At 40.3% G+C, this 27,562-nt stretch overlaps 1 protein-coding gene across 1 annotated transcript in view; it reads left to right on the forward strand.

The window, feature by feature from the left end:
- The window catches only part of LOC125885530 (copine-9-like), a 312,413-nt gene that overhangs the window by 93,204 nt on the left and 191,647 nt on the right, over positions 1-27,562 (forward strand). The window contains exon 5 of the mRNA XM_049571170.1: positions 23,568-23,607. Within this exon, the coding sequence (XP_049427127.1) occupies positions 23,568-23,607 (40 nt within the window). The remainder of the gene's footprint in view (positions 1-23,567; positions 23,608-27,562) is intronic.

The following is a 27,562-nucleotide window of genomic DNA, read 5'->3' on the forward strand; positions in this document are numbered from 1 at the left end:
GTCCCTAAGCACAACGTGCACTCTCTCCTTAGTTATGTTCCACTGACCAAACATGGCTCCAAAAGCTTCGAAGATCACTTTCACTGTATGCGAACTAGAGCACCCCTGGGCCTGCAGTAAAGTCCTTTTCATGTTGAAGTCTTCATCCAGCCACTGAGCTGTCAAAATAAGTATACTCACTGGACTAACGTCAGAAGTCCATATTATGTCTGTAGTAAAAACTTAGGTCACTTACCAGGGCTCAACAATAACGGTTGCCCGATTGCCCAGGGCAAGTAAAACTCAAGGTTGGGCATGTAAACTAACTTGCTAAAAATAGTAAAAGTTAATAACTATTTGATAAAATAAATGTATTTAAAACATGCTCCTTCAGCTCTGATGCAGCAGTCTCTCTGCCTGAAGTCACAGGCCCCATTGATTGGTTACATGGCACAAGTGAAGCCAATCAACACTGAAGCCTCTCTGCATTCTGCACTGTGCATGACCGAAGGCACAGAGCGGCACAGCATATAAGAGGAGAGGGCTCTGTCTTACCTCTTCATAAACTAAAATCATATTATTTTGCGCGATATAATAACAGAACAATATACTGTTTATGGTGTTATGTCATCGTGTCATTTCTGTCTCTACATGGTCACGTGTTAACAATTCTCCTCTGCTCTCTGTATCGCGCATGGCGGAGTTCCACCACACACACAGTTATTGTTATATATATATATATATATTATTATATTATGTGGAAATAACCATCAACAGGGTGCTGCTACGCACAGACAAACACAGTGCTGAGCTTGTGTTGCGTTCAGGCGTTGTCACGTAAATAACAACTTCCAGCACTTAAATAGGTCATAGCACAAAACAGCAGCACGTCAAGTGACTTTTTACTTTTATTATATTCAATAAAATTGTATTTTCCTAAATCTTAAGACACCTCATATGTAAGCTAGACAGACATTTCACCTGCTCATTACTGTGCACAAATGTACTGTATGTACTTAGTCCTAAAGAGCCCTTCTGGTGCCAGTAGATACACAGAAACATCCCAGCAGGCTGTGCTTTGCAAGCATACAAAAAAGTTTAACGCATGTGAAAATTATTTTTCATGCGTGTGCTTCACCTCTGCTACTACAACTCCATCCTAGGGGAAACACCGCTGTGTGCGTTTTGTGCAACAGGTGGATGTGGTAGTCTACTGGTAGAGAGCTAAGTAGCGTTGAAATAGAGTAGAGCAGGGCAGAGAGATGTAAGCAAAGCATATTAAACCCGGTGTTAATACAGCAGAACTGGAGAGAGGGGTGAAAAATAAAATAAATTAGAGGTGGGCATGGCTCATGCTCATGCCCCACCCCCCCCCCCCAAGGAGATCTCTGACCAACCGACTGGGCAAGTGAAACAAAAACCTGCTGAACCCTGCTTACGTTGGTGTAGATCAGACTATGAATGTATTTGGCGACCACATCATAAAGGGCTGGCAGGGACACATCAGCAAAGTAGCGGCGGCTTGGGATAGTATATCGGGGCTTGAAATGTGGTTTTCGCTGGCGTAATCTTTGGTTTTCAACCACAGAAAAGGGTTGGTCATCAAGTGCCCTTGGGCTGTCTCTAGAAAACTTCCTGCAGTTTTCAAACACTTGTTGTATAGGCACTGCAACACTGGCCTTTTTTCTTATGCTAACGTTAGCTGCTGCTTTGTATTCCTTCAGTACCTCTTTGTTGTGATGGCAACTTTTCAGGTGAGTTGTAAGAGTTGTTGTGTTTAAATTCCCAGGCTTTTTCTCTCCTCTCGGAATCCTTGTGAAACATGTATTGCAAATTGCAAGATGTTGTCTTCCTCAGAAAGTGAGAAAAACTTCCACACTGCTGACAACATGTTTACGTTGCTGTTCTTGTTCTTTTTCTTTTCGGTTTGAAAAGGTGGCTCGCAAACCAACTTGCATACCACCACCTACTGTGTTAAAGTGTGTTCAAGTTGGTTTGCTGAGTTAATTAAAAGATATCTGGCCCAATTAGATTGGCCCTATTTATCGGTTATAATTTAAATATTGGAATAATACATAATAACAGAAATGTCCCATTCTCGACCCACATTTTATTGGCTTGATATAAATCATGTATTCTTAATTACTATATTCACTTCAAAGGGGCCACACACATGCCACGTCTTTAACTGCCTGGAAAAGTGAGGTCAGGCTTTACTCTTGAAAATCCTTAGAAATCCTGAGTACAGAGCTGATCTTCTTCTAGGAGTTGTTTTGTAAGTGTGTATTAGGCCAAAAATATTGTCCATGGGACAGATGTAAAGCTCTGGCAGCCCTGCAATTGCATCATCAACGTCTTCTTCATATTTACCACAGTCTTTCTTACTATATAATGACGAAAGCTCTGTGTGTCTGTGTCTGTATGTCTGTTCCATGTTATTCTCCTCACTGACTTGGTCAATCCATGTGAAATTTGGCACAGTGGTAGAGGGTCATGGGAGGATGCGAATGAAGCAAAGAGGGGCGCTATAGCAACCGATTGAAGTTGCCCCGTATGTCGTAGAGACATGAAACTTTGCACAGAGATGCCTCTCCTCATGAGGAACAAATTTGCCTCAAGAACCCATAACTTCCAGTTATATAGATTTTCCGCCATTTTGAATTTTTTGAAAAACACTTAAAATTGATATCTTCCCAGGAAGTTTGACCGATCTGCATGAAACTCAGTAAACATAATCTAGGGACCAATATCTAAAGTTTCCTCTTGGCAAAAGTTGGAAAACTTACTAAAACTGAGCTTCTATAAGGCAATGAATATTGTGGAGGGCGTGGCTCATCACATAAAGGTGTATAACATCTCAAGGGTTTCACTGATCACCACGCAACTTTGTAGGCATATGACCACACATAATCTGAGGGGACCCCTCCATTATTGACCCCATCAAACAAAATGGAGGTGCTAGAGAGCTAATTTCTTATCTAGGCCGAACCGCCATAACGATTTTTACTAAACTTGGTAGATATGTAGAACAGGATTGGTGTTCTTAATGGGTTCAGTTGACTATATAATCTGCAATTTCCTATGACCTGTATCCCAAACACACACCATGTGAAACTGTACGTGGGCAACTGTGCACTCAGTGGGTATGGACTAGTATTTATATACTTAAGGAAGAAGGGAAAGATGTCTGTCAGCTGTGATTGGTTGCCCCTCGTCACATGACATGCGCAGCATGCTGCTGTGTTCCAAAAGTTGAAGTCTTTAAGGCAGGGCGCAGCAGTCATGCACTGAAAAAGAGGTGCATTGAAACGTGTGCTTGCTGCTATGGCATCGTTCTGGCACTTGTTTAGGGTGCAAAAAAACGCAGTAAGCATCATCATTGCTGTTGTGCATTTCTGGATAGGCTAATGTTACCTTCTCTTTGTCACAGAAGATTTCAATTTCTTCCTATACACACACATATATATATATATATATATATATATATATATATATATATATATATATATACATATGTGCTTATTTTTCTTGCTGGCCTGCTGTTCACTTCTGCATTGTTCCTCTCTCTTGTGATGTATGTGTCCTTAAGGTTACACCACATTTCTTCACTTCTTCTTGGTCACACTACTCTCTAAAGGCATTTGATGGATGAAAAACTTGAGGTTGTATTTATGTTTGGACATACGACCATTTTGGACGGATAATACAGACTTGGTGTGCAAAGGCCTTAAGTCTTCCACCATTGCTCATATTATAAAATGTTGTACCTCAACACAGACCGGATAATGAAACTTAGAAGCTGCTGTTGCCTCGAGACTGTCACTCTTCATTTATCTGTCTGTGCTCTGCTTTTCAGAGGTTTTTCATTCTGAGAACTAAGACATGAGAAACCGCATTGTTTCCCTGTGCTTGGTTTTGGTCGTGAGCTGAGATGGCAAACTGAAAAAATTGAACCATCATCAACTCAGATGACAATGACAAAAAGCCACATCCATTCACAAGAGCTGTAATGGCCTTCTCTCTCCTGCCATCATTTTAACATTGAAACAGTAGAGGAGGTGGTGGAGATCTGTTTGCCATCTGAAAGCACCTACAGTAAGCCAGCAAGTACAACACCAATTCCAAAAAAGTTGGGATGCTGTGTGAAATGAAAATAAAAACAGAATGCAGTGATTTGCATGATACAGTATAGAAACAAAATATTTAATGTTCAAACGGATAAACTTTATTGTTTTTTGTAAATATACACACTTATTCTGAATTTGAGGCCTGCAACATTTTTCATAAAGTTGGGTTAGGAGCAACAAAAGACTGGGGAAGTTGATCAGTTCTGAAAAAACACCTGTTTAGAAGATTCCACAGGTATTTCAACAGGTTAGCTGGTAACAAATAATAATCTTATTAGCTATGACAGGGGGCATTCTCAAAAGGCTCAGTTGTTCACAAGTAAGGGCAGTCACTTTGTGAAAAACTGTCCAGCAGTTTGAGAACCTTTCTTAATGTACAATTACAAGAATTTTGGAATTTCACCATCCACAATCTCAATGATATCATCAAAAGATTCAGATGATCTGGAGAAATCATTGTATGTAAGGCGCAAGGCTGAAAACCAACATTGGACTCAGGAATACTTTGGAAAACCATTGTCATTAAACACAGTTTATCACTGCATCTACAAATCCAAGTTCAGACTTCAGACCATGCAAAGCGAAAGCCAGATATCAACAACATCCAGAAACACAGCAGACTTCTCTGGGCCTGAGCTCATCTGAGATGGACTGATACAATGGTCTGATGAATCCATCATGGACATGTTGTCCTCCAGGCCAAAGAGAAAAAAGGACCATCCAGATTGTTACCTGCTAAAAGTCCAAAGCCAGCATCTGTGATGGTATAGAGGTATGCTAGTGCCCATGGCATCATGGGTAACTTCACAGCTGTGAAGGCACCATGAATGGTGATAGGTGCATACAGGCCATCCAGACGACGTTTTTTTCAGGGACATCCCTGCTAATTCCAGCAAGACAATGAGACACATTCTGCATGTGTTCCAACAGCGTGGCTAGTAAAAGAGTGCAGGTACTAGACTAACCTGCCTGCAGTCCAGACCTGTCTCTTATTGAAAATGGTATTACATTATGAAGCGCAAAATACAAAAGCAGAGACCCTGGAGTGTTGTATATCAAGCATGAATTGGAAAGAATTTCACTTTCAAAACTTCAACAGTTGGGCGGCACGGTGGTGTGGTGGTTAGCACTGTCGCCTCACAGCAAGAGGGTTGCCGGTTCGATCCCGGGTGTGGGAGCCCTTCTGTGCGGAGTTTGCATGTTCTCCCCGTGTCAGCGTGGGTTCTCTCCGGGCACTCCGGCTTGCTCCCACAGTCCAAAGACATGCAGATTGGGGACTAGGTTAATTGGTAACTCTAAATTGTCCGTAGGTGTGAATGTGAGCGTGAATGGTTGTTTGTCTCTATGTGTCAGCCCTGTGATAGTCTGGCAACCTGTCCAGGGTGTACCCTGCCTCTCGCCTGATGTAGCTGGGATAGGCTCCAGCCCCCCCGCGACGCTCAAGAGGATGAAGCGGTTAGAAGATGAATGAATGAATGAATGAACTTCAACAGTTAGTGTCCTCAGTTCCCAAACACTTATTGAGTGGTTTTAAAAGAAAGGGTGATGTAACACAGTGGTGGATATGCTCCTGTCCCAACTTTTTTGGAATGTGCTGTAGGCATCAAATTCATAATGAGTGTATATTTATAAAAAAAAAAAAAATACAATTTGTGACTTTGAACATTAAATATCTTGTGTTTGGACTATATTAAAATGAATAGAGGTCAAAAAGGTTTGCAAGTCATTGCATTCTCTTTTTATTTATGTTTTACACAGCATCACAACTTTCAGATTTGTACTTTTGACCCAAGCAACATATCTGATTGAAATATATATTAAAAACAGAAGTTTAGGAAGAACGCCAGTATGTCCAGCATCTTAGCTTAGTTAGAGCAAATAAATACGTTAGTAATGGGATTTAACATTATAATGTTACAGGTTCCAAGGTTTCAATAAAGTCATAAAATCCAAAATAGCCATAATAGGGAGTGGAAAGCACATGACTATTGTATTTAGAGGTAGTTGAGTTCTAACAGAGGTTAGGTTCGATAAAACAGTGTCTGAACTTTGCAAAACAATTTCTGAGCTCAGTATTATAGAGAAGGGAAGCTGCCTCAGACACTGAACTTGTAATAGTGTGAGCTTATTAACACCCACCAGACCAGTCCACTGTAGAACCAAACAAATACTTAAAAGACCATAAACCTAGCCATGAGTGCTAATAGCGTAAATTCCATCACACTGAGAACACAGGTGCTGCAATCATTGGTTATTGTAGAAAAATGTAATTAAGGTTGTTCTACATTTTGTTCCTGCACCCTGAAGGAATGAAGCAGACCTTAACTTAACATGCCGTGCAGTGGTGTGTAATTAGTTTTTTCTATATATGCTGCACTCTGCTGTTTCCAGGGCTAGACTGTGAATTAAAGAGGCCTCATCCATGATGCAGACTGAATATGTAAACCACATCCTGACCCCCCCTTACACTGCAATACACAGCTTGTTAAAGCTTCTTTCTTTACAGTCCTGAAACCCGCCAATGTATAACATAAAATGTAAAGGAAATACATAATGTTCACTGAAACGTAGTGAGAAATACATCAAATACAGCAGGAATTACAGATGTTAAAATTAAGTAATGTCAGTTTTGTAATGTTGTCCATTATCTCAAAACTTTTAAAATGTTATTAATAGCTAATGACTCTCCTTAAAGAGATAGTGCACCTAAAAATGAAAATTCAGCCATTATCTACTCACCCATATGCCGATGGAGGTGAAGTTTTAGAGTCCTCACATCCCTTGCGGAGATCATGGGGGCAGCGGCTAGCACACCTAATGGCAGACAGTGCCCCAGACTAATGTCCAAGAACACAAAATTGAATCCACAAAGTATCTCCATACTGCTCATCCATAGTGATCCAAATGTGCTGTTGTTTCGAAAAACACCATATGAACTCTGTTTTTAGCCTCACTGTAGCCTGTAGCGCTGACTGCCCTACCCCACGGAGGAAACTCATTTTGGCCGCTTGTATCCACAATTTAATTATTTCAGTCACTGACAATGAAAGCTTCACTTTCCAGCTCGGCTCCCTTTTCACGACAATGGTCCAGTGCAGCGCATCACTGTAGACGCCACGCCAATCTGCCTATCTTTCTCACGCTACTGGCGCGAGACTCGAGAATGTTCAGAGGCGTTCTTGTTCTCGAGTCTCGCGAGTTGCCATGTAAACACAGCACACCTGCAGGCTAACTGATCATGGCATGGGTGCAGATCCCAGGGGGGACGGGGGGAACATGTCCCCCCCAAATTCTGAAAAACACAAATTGTCCCCCCCAATTCTAAATAGCTTAAATGATTGAAATTGAGCAAATGTATACAGTAGTCCCATATACTGGGAGAAAGGGAAGATGATGAGGAGAAATGGGAATCCGTGAGAGGCGAGAGATGAAAACGTGAGTGGACATAACATGCCTGAGACCCTGAAACTAGAAGTAGTATTAACTAACAGCGAAGCAGTGAAAAGGAGGGTGATGGCTGGTTCCATGTAATACTGGCTGTTTAAGAGAAATAAACAGTAAAGGTAAGCACATGACTCTCTTTGTAGTGCTTTTTGAATGACTTGGTGATGGTGATGAGCCTCTGTGAAATCATGAAATATGCTGGCAATCTCAAGTGCTCTGTGGGCATGATTTGCACACGTGCAATTAAAAGAAAACCACAACTGATTGTGTCCCCCCCAAACTTGTCATCAGATCTGCACCCATGGATCATGGTGTGAAATTATACTACAAAAGTGGAGTAAATTACGTCTTTTCAAGTCAATTTTGCATGCTGCGGAAGCCACGGAGCTTGTGGCTCGCTACGTGGTTGGAGAAATGCTGCCGTTGTCTACGGTGGAGTCTAAATAGGTGGAGTAGGACTCGCTGATAGACATATTTCAGACTCAGGACTTGCATTATGCCTGGTACACACTACACGCTGGTACTCGCCAATTATCCCCGGTCGTCTTTCACGGCATGTGTGATGTCATCGGGTTATTCTTGTCCTATTTTTATTACTTTCACTATTATTTGAGTCACTGTGTCTGTTCATGAGCCAGCCGACATGTTGTTGTAGTCACCTAAAAGCGTCAGCAGATGGCAGGAGCTACATTTGAAGCGCCATATGTAAACTGTCAAGCTACTGTATCTTCCACAGGAAGTTTTGACAAAATGTTTCAGAATAAAAGCCTATTTAGAAAATGGAGGGATTCTCTAGCCGAGGTTATAAGGGGCTTTTAATTTGAAACAAGTTTTGAGTTTGAAATGACGGTGCGATATGTTAACTTTATAAAGACAACGGAGCGGATATAAAGTAAATATATAAACACACAGAGGGATTAATAAATAACAGACCGTCTATAATGTAGTTTGTTTCAAATGAAGCTGGGAGCCTCTGCAGTTGTGGTGAGTAAAAGCCCCGCCACTATTTGTTAATGTTATTTCTTTATGTCCGACCGTGAGGATGTACCATTGTTTGCTAGCTTGATGCTAATGACAGTAACGTTAACTCAGCGGGTTGACAAAGTGCCTCTGCTGTTTCACACCATCATTTCCCCCTTTTACTCTGTGTGGTAACATCCCTAGAGGAAATATTAAAAATGCTGGGGTGTTGTTGTCATACAGTTGTCTACGGCAGCAGATCGTTCTGTGTTTCTACTGGTCAAAGTGACGGCTGTGATGGGAGAATTGGATCTCAGTGAAGGGCAAGTGGTCCATAACTTTAATTTTGGAGACAAAATAATGTAGGCTTAGCTCCCTGTGGTCCATTGCCCAATAGGAAATGTAGAGTACTCAAAAGTACTTTAAAAGTGCTTGAGTTACTTTACTCAGGGAGTAACGCAGTAAAGTAATTGGTTACTTTTTTAAAAAGTGACACAGTAACGTACTTTGATTACTTTTAAAGTAACCCTTATCCAACACTGCATGAGGGTGAGTAAGTACTTTTCATTTCATTTTCATTCTGAAGTGGTCGTTTCCTTTAATAACATCTGCACTAGTGATCCATGGTTGCAACATGTGACTAAATAGTAGCGACATGGAGCCCTGCAGATACAAAAACACTCAGACAAAAACACACAGAAGGGTGTGGATGGGTGGAGGAGTGTGTGTGATGTATCATGTATGTGAGTCTCTCTTTTCTTTGTGTCTTTGAGGGGGAGGAAGGGCCATAGAAGAGAGTGAGAGAACTGAAACGCCAAACCTGCTATTATGCATTGCAGGTGACTTGAAAAAATGTGACGTGACACTTGATGTTCATGATCGTCATTTAATACATCCCATGTGGAGCAAGCCATGATACACAGAATAGAATAAAAATGTTGCCCAGCATGACATAATAATCTCAACTCAATGTCCAATTGACCCTTTGCTAACTCCCTCCCCTCACCTCAGACTGACAAACCATTGCATTGCATCAGCAAGTTCCAACAAGGGTCCAACAACTGCATGGCTGTGCTTCATAGACTCTCATGAAATGTTTCAGATTATCTTCAAATTTAGTATGGTTTTGTGGATCATGAGCTACACGTTGCATTGTGCAAGTCATGTAACAATGATACTAATTACTGTAGAGATTAGAAGGAGATATACATTTCTTCCCTGTTCCAAAACCAAATTTAAGCCCTGAAAAGTGTAGCGTTAGCTAGCCAGCAGCCTACTGAATGCTTTTTTTTTTTTTTTAAGTCTACTGAATGCTTACAAATGCTACTTTTTCCTTTTAACCTCTCTAACTCCCCTCCTCTTCTGTTAAATGGTATCTCACAGGCGCACTATGTCATCAAACCGTGTGATGTTTGGTATCACCGGATTCAGTAAGCTCTCGGCTTCCTGAATCTGGCATCGTTTTTCTTTTATTTCTTATGGATTTCGCACCAGAGCAGCCTAAACACAGGGGGTATGTCCCAAGTCCCTTAAAATTACTGCTGACCATCTAACCTAGCCACCTTATCTAACTGTTTAGTCCCTCCCACTTAGGAAAACATGCAAGGAGTCAGTCAGTCATTTGTCGAAGTTTGCTGCGGTCTGTAGCCCTGCCACTGTCACTGTGATGACCATCATTATCATTATTATTATCATCATTATTATTATTAAATCCACTCGCCATCATTCAACAAGTAGCTGCTGAGTGAATAAGACATATCAGACCAAACCACTGACTTTCATCCGGGAGGCTGATGTTCCCTTCCCGTATGATTGTAAAGCCAAACCCTGTTCTTTTTTTACTAGACACAACCATGTGCTTTTGTTGCCTAAACCCCAACACATGCCTGTGTTGACAAAATGTAACCACAAGCATTCACAGTGTTATACAGATGTAGAAAGTTTATTTTGAATTAGGCTGTAGGCAAATTGTACATTTCCTGTGAAAACAGAAGTGTATTTTGAAAACAAGCAATGCATGTAACACACATAAGTTGACACAGCGTCCCAGAACATCAACAGCCAACTCACTCAGGGTACCTTACATGTCATATCTCAATGTGGACGGTGCGATGAGATCAGAGTGAGAATGTGTTGGCTCAAAAGGAACCATTGAAGGAAAACGATGAACTGTGTTTGGCTTCCCCTGCAGCTTCCCATGGCCGCCTGGTCTGGTGGCTGTTGGTGATCTGTAGCCTATAGTTAGGCTTTAGCTTCTAACTGTCTTCATCTTTTTAACCTGTTGCTGCTGAGTCAGTTTGACATCCTGAATAATTCCTTCAAAAACATATTGTAGACCCCTCTGCCTGCTTCTCTCAGAAATTATTTTTTCAAAATAATTGCTAATATTTCATCAAGGAATGCAATTATTTACAGTGTGGACTCTGTGCAAGCTCCAAGAGCTTTGCAGACCATCACAAAGGGGCAGGCTTAGCAAAGGGTCTATTGGTCTTCATACAGACAAATGTAAAAAGATTTCATCAGAGCGTCATAAAAAGTGAAGTGAGTGAGCGGCCCCTAAAAGGTTTGTTACCAAATAAATCTGGACTTCGTTTAGCCTTTCTTTGATGTAGTTTGCCTCCACACATGATGGATGATGATTGGTGTTAGAAAGGTAACCTTCTCATTATAGTGTTAGTTTTCACTGAATGACAATCAGATAACTGTAATGTGATCCCCCTGCACTGATCACCACCATGATCAGCTCAAATGACTACTGAACATTTTGCACAGTGTAATGCTTTTACTGCCGGCTTTTAAGAATATAAGTAAATGTCTGCAATGAAGAGAGGAAAATCCAAGTTTTTTAATAAACCAGAGTCTGAGGAGTCTCTGGCACAAAGGAAGCTAAACCCTAAATTTCTAACACAGATTCTGATCTAGTGCAGCTCAAATGTGAGGATCCCAGTTCACAAAAGACCCCTGTAGTTTTACATTGTGTGATCTGCACAAAGAACAGGAAGGGAGGGATATGATGAAATCTGAAGGTGACCTACAGTGTATCAAAACGTAAACTGTTTTCATTGTTCACCTTCATTTATGATAAGAAGCCCTGCTGCCTGCCATGTAAATCAAGGTCATTAGATTTTTTTTTTTTTTTTGCAACTCTAGCTCCTCCACACTCAAATCTCATTTGGCCATAGCTCACAGGCTTATCCTACTGTGTGGTAATTTCATTTGATACCACCCAAGCTCGGCACAGGGCTCAATTTGACGTCGCCGAAGAAGGAGGTTTTTACACAGCAAGTGTGGGGGGTAGGGAGAATGGGAGATTTCAGTTGAAATGGAGGAGGGGAGAGATTGAAAACTAGTGGTGATACACAGAGGATAGAGATTTAATGAAAGTGTGAGTAGGGGGTGTGAAGTGACTCTTTTAAATGGCAGAGAGCACTGCATTTGGCACTTTTGGGTAAGTTGCAGTGCCACAGCTGGTGGTATACGTAGCTGGTGGCTCTTTCACATTCCCTTTCAATTCCATTATTTCCATTAGTCCCTGGCTTTTACTTTCCTCTTCAAAGCCCTATAACCCGACACTTGGCACATGCCGAAGCGAGAAAAAATGAAACCCAGAAAGTAGCAGGCAACTTACGTGATTTTAGTGGGTGCTGACGTTATATTCATTTTCCAAAATAACTCATGCCCTCTCAACTGGCCAACTAGAGAAAGAGGTGGAATGTACATGATGTATTTGCTGAAAATTCTGAAACTTACATTCCCACCTATTCTTGATGCAGGGTGTGTTAGTCAGTTCATCACACAGTTGTCAGTCCTGTCTCGCTACAACATTGTGTTGGTCTCTTTTCTCACCATGCAGAACCTTCACCTGTCCATCACAGAGCTACAAGACTGAGGGGCGAGCAGTGTGGTAGAGGAACCCTGTCTCCATACTTTGTCCCCTATTACACATTTATTTTACAACACAATTGCATTTTGGAGGAAGCATATACATTTTTACCAATCTAGGATGTTTTGTTACTGCAGTAAAGTCAGAGAGGAGGTTGGGGTAAATGGGTGGGAGCAGAGGCGTACGGTATATAGGATGCGCCTCAGTGCATACTATTATTAAGGCCCTAGTGCCAGATTTTGCATTGAAACAGCTACTATATATTTTATAGATTTGTCACATAACGAGACTTGACGTGGGACAGCATCAATATACAAACTACAAATAAAACAAGAAATTATTCATCAAGTGTTTTTTTTTTAAACAGTTTATTTATAGTTTCTGTAAAACAAACATTAAATTTTGTCACAGATTTCTACTAACTATTTCACAAAAGCAAAAAAAGGTTAGACGGAGATCAAGGGCATATAAAGCAGATAACAGCATTTGTATTTTAACGTGTGTTCTTCTTTGAATGCAAGTGTATTTCAAGGTGGCAAGGTGAGTCACTCACAAGGGCCCATTCTCTACTCTAGAGAGAGTAGGCCCTCACCTACTCTCTCTACAGGCACCCATCCCACGCGCCCCAGTGCAACAGCACAGCCTGCACTGTCGATATTTACACCCCTGGTTGGGAGTAAAAAACACCAGACTTCGACCCTGGAAACTGGGGTGTTTGCTGTGATGGTGTCGTGTCCAGTGGCAGCTGGTGACACTGAAAAGTGGATTGGATTTCTCAAAAGGATTCACTGCAGGCTGTGGATAGGAGTGAACCCTTTATGTGTGTAATGTGTCACTTCAGCCTGTGCAGCAGTCCGTTGCCTACACCAGCATCCAGTCCTGGGTGAGCAGAGGGCAGCATCATGTTGGGCTGCTACACACCACTGTTGTCCCACCATGGATCCAGCCCCAACAGCTGAGGCAGTAAGGCCCAGCGCTCCACCATGAGAGTGGAGCTCTTCATCCGCTCCCTGGCAGCGTTCTGCCACTGCCATGACCTCCAGTCTGAATCCATTCTTGTCCTTATTTAAACAGTCCTTAAGGGCTGCTACAACAAGCTAATTATTGCATTGGCAAATATATTTTTTTTTAGTAATGTGTTTAAAAGAAGTTCACAATTTATGCTTTATACTTTATTTTCTATTTTCTGTTGTATGAATCTATCTATTGTTTTACTGCTGATGCTGGAAAATAACTGAAGATCAAATTTAAAAACTATCATTTGTCCAGTGCAATATCAATGTTGTATTCTGGTTGTTGATTGGTTGTCCTCCAGTGGAGCGTCATTTATATGATTTGGCAATCACAGACTAGTATAAAAAAAATGAATTCCAATTAAATTAATAGATAAGATCTCGCCCTTAGGAGGACAGCAGGAGCCCATCTTACTCTGCCCCCCACACCCCACTGTCCCCAACACCTTCTCACACAGACTGCCTTACAGGATGTTGCGATTGCAACAACTGGCAAATCCAGCCAGTCCCTGTGAATTCTGCGCAACCATGCAATTTTGTTCAGTCACTGCAATTTTCCTGCAAATTTGACTATTTAAAACTCATCAATCATTGTAGAGCTACTGGCTTGTTGTCCGTCTCATCTTTGTTAACATATACAAAGTCTGGTTGTTAACATAGCATAACATAGCATATTAATCAGAATTTTAATAATGGATGTTTTTCAAAGAGAGAAAATTATTTTTCAGTGATACTGAGATTTGGTAAATGTTTATTTCAACCAAATATTCTTTTTTTATATTTTGGTCTCTTGCCTCTCAGAAATAAAGGAGGAGAAACCTCCTCTGTCTCAGCCTCCATGGACCAGCCTCCTCTGGGACTTGTGTCACACAGACGGTAATAATGAGCAGCATGAAAAACTTTTCATGTCAGCCTCCCACTGTAGTTGTAATGCCAAGTGGGAGATATCTAGAATTGACAGTGACAACAACATCTCCCACTTGGCAAAAAGAACTAGGTGTCACTAAACCAGTCACACAATGTATTTAGCCTTAAAGTTTAATGAGGAGGAACCCCCTGAGATGCAGCATCTCATTTTTAAAGGAGTTCTCAGGCACAAAACATGGAAATTAACAGATATTCAAACTCAAGATAAATACATAAATGATAGTAACAAATAGTATTAAATAATAATAATTTAAATAATACAAATGACACAAAGCAGTCAGCATAGTACAGCATAGTAGTGCCATTTGCACAGAACTATAACCCAATATTCAATTCAGTAACTGACTAATTGGCATGTCTGAATGCAAATTCAAGTAGTTGTCAAGATACTGAACTCAAAACCACATGTCAACCTCATGGTGGCAACTGGGTAAAATCACATCACTAAGTCATTAGGCTTCACCAACTGGGATGTATGTACCAGTCCATGTCTGTACCAAATGTTGCACTAATCCATCCAGTACTTAACAAGATATTGATTTCATTCTAAGCCAAAATGATGAACCAGTGCTAAAAGAAGGAATTGAGGTTACCATCATGCAATAATGCAAGAATGCTCTGAAGTCAGAATGTAAGTTTCTTCCTGTTCTAAATGGCCTTTTAGATTTTACAGTGCTGCTGTGAGGAATTTTAATTCAATTCAATTCAACAGAACTTTATTTATCCCAAATGAAATTCTTGTATCAGAGATTGCTTCAGTTACACTGACACAAATTACAGTACCAAGAATTAATGTTCACAAACCAGTAGCAACCAGAACAACTGGTGGGTTCCTCGGGTCAGGATCAGACACTGGGGCCAGTTTTGGGCCTGGAGTATTAAGTATCAGTAAAAATATTCATAATGTAAAAGATATAAAGTGTTAAAGAAGCAAAAAGTACCAGTGCCTAACAGAGTAACAACAGAGGTAAGATGAGTTACTAAAGATGAACTAAAATGGTGGAACAAAGTGCAACATTATTTTGGTTTTGAGAACATGATATCGCACTACACTGACAAGTGATCATGATTTTGAAAAGTAAAATCGCAGTCAATGTTGTAAAAATATTGCACAAGAAACTTAAGAGCAGTAATGTACATCATGTAAAAGTTGAAGGTCTGCCATTACGCAGACAGTGCAGACAGTGCTGTTGCACTGGGGCCGTGGGGTGTTGCCTTGAAAATGATTCAGATTGCCACTTCAGAACTACACTTGTGTTTAAAGAAGGACTCACACTGAATTAAAAACAGTGCCATTTTCTATGGCGTATATGCCTTAAAAAAAATGCAAACTGATCTTTGTTAAGTTCTCGTTTTTTTTCTTTTTTCTTTTCTTTTCTTCTCATTTCTTTCTCGTTTTTTTTTTGGTCAAAGTCTATTAGGCTATAAGAAATCTATAACAAAATGATATGCTTATTCTACATGAACTAAAACTAACATGAATAAACTATATATATATATATACAACTACTTAATCAAATGAATAATTTCTTATTTTCTTTGGCATTTTTGTCATATACAGGTAGGAAGTGGTAATGTATAATATAGTTTCATGTGATAAATAATTTGATAGATTGATTATTTAAAATGTTTCATTTTTCTGTGCCCTCATTTTGGATTTGAGCGGGTACATTTGCTCAGAAGCTGCTCTGTGCTTTGTCTCATAGTGACAAGTCTGTCCATACTTTATCAAAGCTCTGTTTTCACTGTCACAGTCTGGCTAAAAAGCTGTGACAAAAGAAGAAGACCAAATGGCTGCCATGAACAATGATTTATTAAAAAACACAAGTTAATTATTAATACAATGTGTAATCAGTAGGTCAGTGGTCAGCTGAATGTATGGGTGCGTGGTGCTGTGTACGGATAACAAACTAAAAAAAAAAAAAACAGAAGCTGTCCTCAGGCCGGCTGGGAGGAGACGGTCTTCCTGTGAGTGAGAGAGTCACTGACGAAGGAGGGAGATATTTATACCAGATCACACACTGGGCCCAGGTGTGGCTCATCCTCTCAGCTCCTACAACACAACCAGGAAAGAACCAACAACAGCCACCAAGAGCATGGGAGAAGGGTTGTCACATCACTGTCTACTTTTCTGTCTTTAGAACACGCCATGTGAATTTCATCTGACTCTCCTATTTCTCTGACTGACTGATGTCTCTTGTCTCATCTCTCTCACATTTCACCCTCGTGTCTTAGTCGAGTCTCAATGCTTACTGAATTGCACAGATTTGATTGGCTGAGAAGCATCACATAAGATGATTTAATCCATACAATTGGTCTGTGAGTTTTCTGGTTACTAAAACAATGCTACAAATGCTGTGCCAGTTAAAAATGCTTTGCTAAAATTTAATCATTCAAAAAAGAGGGACATATTTTGTTCATTTTGCTAACAGGGGGGATGGTGACCCCTTTCGTCCCCTCTAAAATGGCCTACTGTGTTTCTGTGTTTTACATAGACGTCGATTCGGCTCTATTTCAACCTCTGCTGCCAGCTTATTGGTGGAACAACAGTGCCAACCCCATTCTGTGGTCATGTGTTTTTTCTACAGAACATGCGGAATAACAGCGCAACATCACTGATTGATCAGGCTGGTTTAAGTTGAATATTGAAAGACCTTGTCTTGTCTCATGCTTTAAATCAATGATGCTTTAAAAAAATGTATTTAGTCTTTATTTAACCAGGTTTCTCCCATTGAGATCAAAGATGTCTTTTACAAGGGGGACCTGGTCAAGAACAGCAGCAACACAGAGTTTCAACAACAAATAAAATTTACATAAAATCACATAGATTTGAGTAAAAAATAATCACATAAAACCATTGCACACAGACGACCTGGACTCAATAGAATTCAGCATGGCTTTAAACTCATTCAAGGTGACCTGAAGCTTATGATCATTCTGCAGATGGTTCTATGATGTTGGTGCAGAGAACCCACAAGCTTTTTTTTCCCCAATTCAGTTTTGACTTGGCACAAGAAGATGCAAAAAGTCCAGAACAGAGATAATGATTTCCATATTTTATCTTCAAAAGAGAAGTAGTGTGTAGAAGTAGGTGGCAATTTAACCAACAATAGCCTTGTAAATAAAGACATACCAGTGACTGAGGCAGTGTGTACAGAAAGCAGGCCAATTCACTGTATATAAAACACAATGGTTAGTAAGTAATCCACAGTTTGTAATGAATCTCAGGGCCCTATGATAAGTGCTATCCAGCATGTGAAGACAGTGAGCAGGGACATTCATATACAACAAATCACCATAATCAATGACAGGTTTTATCACCAATTTCCGTCTGACATGAAAAGAAAAGCAAGATTTGTTTCTTAAGTAAAAGCCAAGAAAAAACTTTAGCTTTTTCATGATATACTGGCTATATGCCTTAAAAGGCAAGTGGTCTTCAGTTAAAAGGTAATTAACAGTAGATGCCAACTCAATTTGTTGACCTCATTTGGTAAGTTTTCTTAGACAACTCAAAATTTACTGGTCTTGACATTGTAAAAATCACAAGTTTGGTATTTTTCTGCATTTAGAACAAGTTGCATCTGACAAGGTTGTTCTTGCATTCTATCAAAAGCATACTAAAGATACAAAAAAAACTTTAGTAGGAGTGAGTGAACAGCAATAAAGGACAGTATCATCAGCATAGAGATGAAACGTAGAGTTGATATAAAGCGTTAGATGGACTTAAAGGGTCAGTGTGTAATATTTGGCATGGTTTATTGTCAAATCTGAATCTGAATATTCTACCCATTAATATGTTTATATAAGTGTATAATCGCTATAAAATAAAATTTGTTTGGTTTTCATAGCCTTATAATTATGCTTATATATATATATATATATATATATATATGTATCAAGGGCCTTGCTTTAGAGAGGTCGCCATCTTGCGCCGCCATGTATGTATGGCAGACCGAGCGGACAATCCAGCCAGCCAGAGAATGCGATGATGATATATCTCCCCAACGATGGCAGCACCGAATCCCATTCTGTACAGCAAAATGGGAGCGGAGGATTCAGCCTCTCTTCTCGCCCGCTCAGCATCAAACACATAGAGTTCCTCATCTGTATGCTCTGGCTCAAACAGGTATGGCTCTGGGTCTGTGTCCGCTACAAGAAACTCTTCAAAATTGCGTTCAAAGTCATCCATTGCAGCTACTATAGTCCGGAGACATTGCTAGGCTAAATAAACAGCTGAGATCTGTTTACAGGCTACACTGTCAGTCAGTGTGCGGGCTGGAGGTTAGTGGAGCAGAGAGGGGAAGGGGGTCCCCGCTAGGTATTGTAAATGAGTATGTGTGTATGGAGTGTGTGTGTTACGCTAGAAGAGTCAGAGTTTGGGACGGAGTCTTTTACCCCCTGGAGTGTTACCGGAGTTTTTGGAGCGCTCAGATAAACTGGCCTTTTTCCCGAACGCTCCTCTGGTCTCCTGCTCGTGAGGGATTCATTACAACATCGTAACATGGTTTAGATGTCTAAATAAACATTCACCTCGTCGCTAGATAGACCTACTCCTGAAAAACTCGTGCGGAAGGCCTTTTGTCCCTACAAAGCCACCGTCATTTACCCGACAGGAGGGGTGAGCGAGTGAGCCCTACAATCTCGAATTTGACCACTAATGTCACTGTTTTCAACGGTTTTCAACCCATTTTACACAGTGGCCCTTTAAGCTAATGAAGAGCTTTAAATTGCTGAAATAGAACAATAAAAAAATTAATCTTGCTATAGATGCCAGCTACGGATATTATAGAAAAATAATTAACACATGTTGACAGTGAACATTCTGCATGTTCAGTTAAACATTTTGTCATTGAAGAGTTTACAGATATGGTCCAAATTACAAATACAAAAGCAGTTGTAGGGCTGCGCAATGTGGAATAAATCCAATATCAAGCTATTTTAACCAAATACGTCAATACTGATATTGCAACAGCACTTTAGGTTTGACTATTTTGCTTTCACAAAGTATTTACACAATGAGATTTTTCATGATCATCCATATAATGTGATGTAATGACTAAGTGGGTAAAGGCAAATAACGCAAGTTTGGAAAATATATTACTATACTGTAATGCCACCTTTAAAACCAGGAAAAGAAAACACTTCCAATATTACAACATACAGTACAAAATCTGAGACGATATCTAGTCCCACATCACAATATTGATCAACTTATCCTCCTAGAATGATTTGCATGACATCCTAGGAAAATGCGCACACAACAGTTCGTATGATTAGCGTCCCACAAATACGTTCTATCCCTAACCTAAACTTATGTAATTAACGTAAAGTTACGTAGGTTAGGTTCAGGCAATAAAAGTTACTGTGGCTAGGGGTTAAGACGGTGAGGACATACATGGTTTTGAACACCCATCTCCATAGGAAAGCCCTGTGTTTTGTGACCTATCCACCACCACAACCTGCCTCCTTACAAGACCACTCAGGACCACTTCCTTCTTTACTCCCTTCAGCACATTGGACACATCAGTGCAGCCTTCCAAAATATGTGGGTTATGTATGAATTACTGGCTCATTATTACATGGGATATGTACAAATTTGGGTGCATTACTTTTCATAGGAAAGTGTATGAACAGTTTCTGTGAACAGTCTGTCTTGATATAATATCAATATATTGCCCAGCCTTAAATAGTTGTATAATTATGTACCTGTTTGTCTTTTTTAAGGAGGCCATGTAAAGAGGAGCTATAGGAAATTGGGAAAAAGAAGTAAAAACAAATATTAGGAGATGGGGGAAGGCAGTTGTTAAAGACAGGGGGAAGGGAGAACAAGGCAGAAGAGCCTGGGACACAACAAACTGTCCTCCCAACATTTCCTCTTACAGACTACTGTTTCCCTTTGAAATGCAAAAATTTTTGTAGAGTGAATGAAAAGCCTCAGCAACTGGGGAAGTTTTTTGTGCCGACTGTTTAAAGTGTTGTAGACACTGAAGACTCTGCTGTTGAAATGTTTTAAGTCTGACAGTCTTATTTTTTTAGCTTTGCTTTCAGGGGCTAACAGGGGAGCAGCTGGTCCACAGGGCTTCGGCACAAAAACTACAATATAGAGGCTTTGTCAGTCATCTACTTTAAGCCTGCCTGCTCTCTGGAGAGCTGAACACTACTGAGATGTACAGTGCATCTTTATAGTAAAGTTGGAGCAGCGGGCTCAGTTCAGTACTCTGTGCTTTTCCTCCTCTGAGTCAATAAAGAATTTCTTTTACAACCTCGTTATAGACTCCCATGCTCCATTTACTTTAGGCAGCCATGGAACTCCTGTAGGAGTTAGCATGTCGGGTTAAATATGTGGCTCTGTAACTGAAGTGGAGAGAGAGAGATCCGAGAACAGGTGAAAAAATTGTGGCAGGTTTCTGCAGAGCTCAGTGTCATCCTCTGTCTTCTCTGTAGACTTGAGAAAGATGCTGACAGCAAATGAGCAGAGCAGAGGGGGAGACAGAGAGAGATCCAGAGAGACGTGAGGAGCTGAAGAATACACGATGTCTGTGTAATGTTATCCGACACACGGGTGGATTTCCTTTGTCAAACATGAACAGAGTCCTTTCAAAGAAGCCCCTGGTGACGGCACTTAAGAGGAAGTCCTTGGGGACACAGTAGCCTTAAAAAAGAAAAAGAAACAACATTCCTGCCAGAGAGGAAGTGACTTCAATCTGCAACTTGATCACAGAGTTCATTATACAGTATAGCAATGCTGCTCCAGATCCATACATTTATTTTTCATCACTTATCTCTCCTATGCAGGCCATATCTAATTATTTAATTGGCATACATGATTTTTATCTTTAGTTTTCCCAGGAGAGCTGTCCATTATCTCTGTGTTGCTTGTTAAATTAAATACATAGGGATAATTTTCCTTGTTTTTCTTTTCAGACAACCCCCCACCCAACCCATCCTTCCACCTTCCACCACATTTTTTTCCTCAGAACCTAGTAACTACCAGAAACATGGGACACACTATGTACATTTCCAAATTTATGTGAATCCACAGATACTTTGATTGCTCCACCATGCACCCTTTCTGCTAATGGAGATAGTAACTGTGAAGAACTCATATTGGTACCCTTTGGTAACCCAGGATAGCTACCTACCTACCTACCTGCATACCTACTGAGGAAAACAAAAGCATTATACTTTTCCTGTGTTAGGTGCACAATGGCTGATGCACATTCTTTGTGCTGTATATCAAGCCTTCATTTGATAGTGGATCTTCCTATAGACAACATAGGCAGCCACCTAGGGTGCCACTTCATTTTCTGTAACCCTTTAAACAGTTAGGGGTTGCGGGTGGGCCTGGAGCCTAACCCAGCTGACATTGGGACATTGACACAATAATTATTATTATTATTATTATTATTATTATTATTATTATTAGCTAAGTTGTTTATTTGCATTGATATCTCATCAGATGTAGTAACAAATACAAAAGATAATAATAACATTAATAAAACAACAACAATAATGATAATAACAATAATAATGATAAATAGATACAATAGATATCAATAAAAAAAATCCATGCTGACACTGGGAGAACATGTATACTCTGCACAGAAGGGTTCCTCCACCCTGGGGTTCAAACCCCCACCCTGGTTGTAAACCAGGAACCCTCTTGCTGTGAGGTAACAATGCTAACCACTGTACCACCACACCACCCCCAAAATCCCTATTTTCTAATGTATCTAGGCTAAATTGAAGAAGATATACTTTATTAATACTTCAGGGTAAATTCAGTTTTTTCACTCTACTGTCATGTACTCACAGGCCCCAAAATACACAGACATGCACAATTGTCACACTTTCCTTTTTTTTTTTTAATTCCAAAATATGACCTTAATTTTTCAAATTACATATTGTATCTCCCTCATTTAGGGTATAAATTCAACATTTCCCCCCTCATTTAATATGTCATGTGCCAACTTTTAAAACATTTTGCAGCCAGTTAATTAGCTACTTTCTTTGAGGTTTCAAATGCAAAATTTTCAAAATGTGAAAAAAACAAAACAAAACAAAACGGAACAATAGTTTTACATTAAGTATGTTTTGAACCGCCAAACAAATCTAGTCTTTGAATAGACAACAACCTATTAACATTTATTAACAAAATATCTTACTCCTATGTTTTTACCATCATCTTCATTGTGATGTCCCAACATTATCCTATCATGGATAGTTGTGGTTGGTGGAGTCGAGAACTTCTCTGGTGCAGGGAAGCAGATTGGTGTAGCAGTAGGTGCTCTATTCCTCTGTGTAACTTTATACTATCTCCAGTGTGTGTGTGTGTGTGTGTGTGTGTGTGTGTGTGTGTGTGTGTGTCTGTGTCTGTGTCTGTGTCTGTGTGTCTGTGTGTGTGTGTAAGAGAGAGAGAGTGAGAGAAATAAAGGAATGGTTCCTTTTCTCCTCCCATTCACTAAGACACTTCACCAGACAACACACCAGGTGTTATTGCAGACAGACCTATACAATACAGTATGTACAGTGTAACCACTGCATCTTCTACAGAACAATGTTCAGTACTTCTGTCTTCAACATATAAATCTTTCCTCATTCACTCTGGTTTGCTCCCTCCTCACAAGAGCTTCCATTCAAATTGAACTCCTGCTGTTCCCAATGCTTGTCTTCCTCACTAGTTCTCTCCTCTGAACTGAACTGAACTATTGGGTGGCAATACAATGAGAATAAAAAAAATAGTAATCAATGTTTCACACCTTTATATTATTGATTACTGTAGAGAATAGGCCCCAAAACATAACCATAGCTTTGTTGTTTTTATACCCGTATCTGTGCAATTCAACACCTGATTATCAAAGTTGTAAAAATGTAATTCATTACATTTCAACAAGAACATATAAAATATGTCATTCATGAAATATGTATCATTTTGGATTTTGATACAAATGATCAGTTTATTTTTGAATGATGGCATGAAGCCACATCACCTGAGTAGCTGACCCATCCCCACCTTCAGTGTTTCTCATGATATAAAGTGCACCCACTTAGTGACTCTCCCCCACATGATGAACCCATTTAAGGGTTAAGAAAAAACTTGTCCCTTTCCACTTTCAGAATCCTGTCTCTCTGTTGTTCTTACCAGAATGTCTCTTGCATTGTGTTGTTAGTGGATAGCAGTATGTATTCCAAAGGAAAACACCTAAAGTCTACTGTCTTTTTGTTAAATTACAGGTACAATGTGGATACCAGGAGCTCCAACCTCTCGAAACATGTAAGCAGCCTTTGAGAAATCATATTAATTTGTTCCACAGGACGAAGGTCTGAAACTGGCAAGAGGTGGAAAAAATATATGAAATAAGAAAATTCATGACTAACTAATATTGTTCACTAAATAATTAGTTAAAAAGAAATAAAGCTCTGCAGGTTTCCAAACTTAGGGTCCAATTGATTGGTTAAAAAGTTGATTCAGCTGATAAAGTGTATTGTAACTTAATTATTGTTGCTTATTTTACTCTTCTACTGATCTCTGACTTACTAGTTTCTTTTAAAAATGTATTATATTTTGGTCTTAGCACATGGTCAGTAATGCACTGATTTCCTTGCCCACCAAACATCTCCTATTTTCCTCATTACAGGAAACATTCCAGTGTTCCTAATGTTTCTATGATAATGAGGTGTGCGTGTTCATGTATGTCAAGGGCAGGAACTGGTTTAGGATCAGTGGTAGTCGGCTTACCTAAAATCAGTGGTAGCTAAATTCACTAAGCATCAGCCTATTCAGCTACAGCTAATTTTGTCATTCAAATTAAACACCAGTGCAGGTAATGCTCATTAGACATATACTTTGTACTGTCATTGTGACACTGCATAAACTCATGTAGATACTGTTTTTGGCTGCTAATAAAGTTGTACATGGACACTCCCATGTCATTGCCATAAGTGTTTAAAAAACTGGAAATACCAATCAAAAGGTCTGTTCTTTAGATATCTTCAGAACACCTGGAGAGAGTTTCTTCAAATTTGGCACATATGCTCAATAGAATTCAACAATGAACCGTGTAAACTGTGTTGGACAAAGGTCACTGTGAACTTGCGTCTGTCTCATTTAGTAAACTTCATATTTCAAGAATCATCTTGGGTGACCATCTTGAAACTGTGCTGATTGTATGGATCCTCTGTGCTGCCGGGGGGAAGATGTGTGTAGAGCATCAATGTTTTCACAGATATGGATGTAAACTTTATATGCAACTTGACTGGTTCACTGAGGCATACAACCACAAAGGCATAATTCTAGTTTAACTTGTCAACTGATTGGAGGTAAAGGATATAAAATGTAAAACTTTTCTCTTTTTTCCTTTCTTTTCTTCTTTTTATTTTTTACCTTTGTCAGTACCTTTGTTTGAGAATTTCTTTGAGATGTCATTGTGTCTTTTCAGCTTTTGCTCTAACTTGTGTCTGCCTTTCCTTACTGCTGCGCCACCTGGATGAGCAGAAGGTAGGCTGACATCATGTGTTACACCTTTATTTCATTTCTTCTTATCTGCTAGTCACTTCCTGAGCTGAGCTGAGCTCTTAGCATTATGTTAAACATACAGCTGGATGATGACCTTTCATCATGTTTCTGTGACTGCTTAACTGGTTTATATCAAAATAAAGGGAGTCATGCTGTTCCACAGATAGTACACCATCTGCGCTGTAGATCTGCTCATCACTGAGACTACGACTGGAATCTCAAAATCCGCCGGAATGTTGCATCTCTTTTTTTTCTTTCTTTCTTTCTTTCTTTCTTTCTTTCTTGTCTAAATTCAACTCATGGGTGTTGTAGAAGTGTGTGTGAGTCACTGTGGGACAAAGTGAGTGAGTGGATAAATAAGGGAGTAACTGAGTGAGTAAATGCGTGTATGGGTGTGTGAGTCATTAAGTTTTCTTTACATTTGACTGAGGTGGAAAAGCTGGTGCACTAATAAAAACATAATGTGACAGAGTACAATGGAGGCTTAGCCAATAAATCCTGCTGTACATGAAGCACATGACCTAAACATCCACTGAATTCTCAGCCTCAGCGGACAGTCTGAAGCAGATAACATTACATCTGTGTGGAGTCATGTTTTCCACATGGTTTTCCACCCTTTCAGGTTTGACTTAAAGCAACACTTACCTTACTTGCAGTTCACACAGCACTTAGAAAAAATTGAACATCCACAACTCCCGCCTCCCTCCAAAGTCCCACCCCCCCCTTCCTGCAATTCCACCTCCCTCTAAAGGCCTACTCCCCCCTCCTCCATTTTGTCCTCATTACATCTGTGATAGACGTAGGCGTTGGCAAGGTAACATTAGAATCATGGAAGAGAGTGAGTATAACGTTAGGACCAAGACAGTCAAACGCAACCCCAGAGTTTTAAAACTCAACCGGAGTCAGTGATGACTGATGAGTTTTAGAATAAGGTTACAGTGCTAATATTAGATAGTAGCATTAACGTTACTAGTAAGTGGAAACGCACAAGGAAGATAACGTTAATATTTCAGAGGCTACGCTACAGTAGGCTAACGTTAGTCATTAGCAGCTGGATGCTGTGTTGTCATATATGACGTTATGAAATGAACTGAACTTCTTTAGGCTGCTGCACAAAAAATGAAATGACATTTCGCATACTCCAAGCAAAAAGAAACAAAACATTTAAAAACAATTTGTGCAACATATAAGAAAGAACATATAGTGCAGTAGTAAGATGAAAAGGGTCGACATTTCACAGTCAAAAACTCCACATCCTGAGAGCAGAACAGGGAGATCCTCTTCACATCACAGCACTATGAATTGTTTGTGTATATTACTAGACTGCCACCACGGAGCTTACCAGACGATGCAGCCTCCCTGTCTGCTCTATGTAGTGTTAGCCCCATTAGCTCAACACTGGAGTCTGGGGTCTGCCCATTGGTCCAACAGCCCATTGGTCCGACATCCCATTGTTCTGACCATATCATACCCATTGTTCCGAAGTCCCATTGTTCCGAAATCATCATGATGCCCTGTGGTTAAGGTCTGGTTAGGTTTAGGCACAAAACCCACTTGGTTAGGGTCAGGAAAAGATCATGGTGTGGGTTAAAATGAAAAAGAAAGTGACAAACACATAAGCTCATGCAACGACCGTTATCGTGCCCGGCTGCAACACAACAGAGCTGCGGACGGTACTTTGCTGCCTCCGCTAACGTCCAAGCCTTTCCCAGCTGACCCAGAGCCGGTCGCGGCGCACCATCAAGGCAAAAATACGCCCGCCGGAAGCTGTTCAGCACCACGGAGAGCTCCCCACACAACCCGGAACCCAGAGTTAATAACAGGAGGTTATGGTGTTTCATTCTCTTCTCTCTATGACACTAGTATTTTGACCAGTGGGCTACTTTTGTTGCGTTGCTGATCCTCTATGGTACACAAAGTATAGCCTAGTATAGTACAGTATAGCCTAGTATAATCACATATCGGAACAATGGGACATCGGATTAATGAGAGGTTGGAACAATGAGAGGTCAGAACAATGCTACGGCACCGCAGTCTGATATGTTACCATTCATCCATGTCTCAGTGAACACAAGGACGCAGCAGTCCAGCAACGACACAGCGCTGCTGGCGTCTCCCCGTCGGGACAACTCCAGGCGGAACCACAGTCATCTCAGGGCTAGCTTGACGTAGCAGGCCAGGTTTGCTACACATCCTGAGCTCTCTCAGTTGTAGCGTTAGATCTCTGCAGCAGTTTCTAATGTCTGTTAGAAACTCGTGACTGTATTGCACTGAAGAATTTACTTCTTGTTGCACCGTGTTTACTTCGCCGGTGTACGCAGAGTCTGTCCATGTTGATTCAGACTTAGAGGCAAACTAAAAATACCTGTCCAGCAGAAATTCTGCTACCATCTCATCCCTTTTAGCTCAGGAGGAAGCTGCATCAGTCTTCGCCATCCCTCGAAAGCATAGCCGATGTTTACCCGAGTTTTGGCTCTTGCAGCATTCTTCTTGCAGTTCTCTCTTAGTGTTAGCTTTTTCTGCTATATTCTTTCTTTTGCCAACTGATTTCCCTGTTGGAGCGGCTGGAGGTGGAAGCAGTGGTCCACATTTGTCTGCCATTGTTACAGAGAAAAGTTTATATCCACAAGCATCCCCGTTACTAGCTTATATCCACAAGCGTCTCTGTTACTAGTGTATTTGTTGTCTCACAGACTCGGGGGTGGGGGCATTT

The sequence above is a fragment of the Epinephelus fuscoguttatus genome, linkage group LG1, assembly GCF_011397635.1.
Source record: "Epinephelus fuscoguttatus linkage group LG1, E.fuscoguttatus.final_Chr_v1".
NCBI classification, from domain to species: domain Eukaryota; kingdom Metazoa; phylum Chordata; class Actinopteri; order Perciformes; family Serranidae; genus Epinephelus; species Epinephelus fuscoguttatus.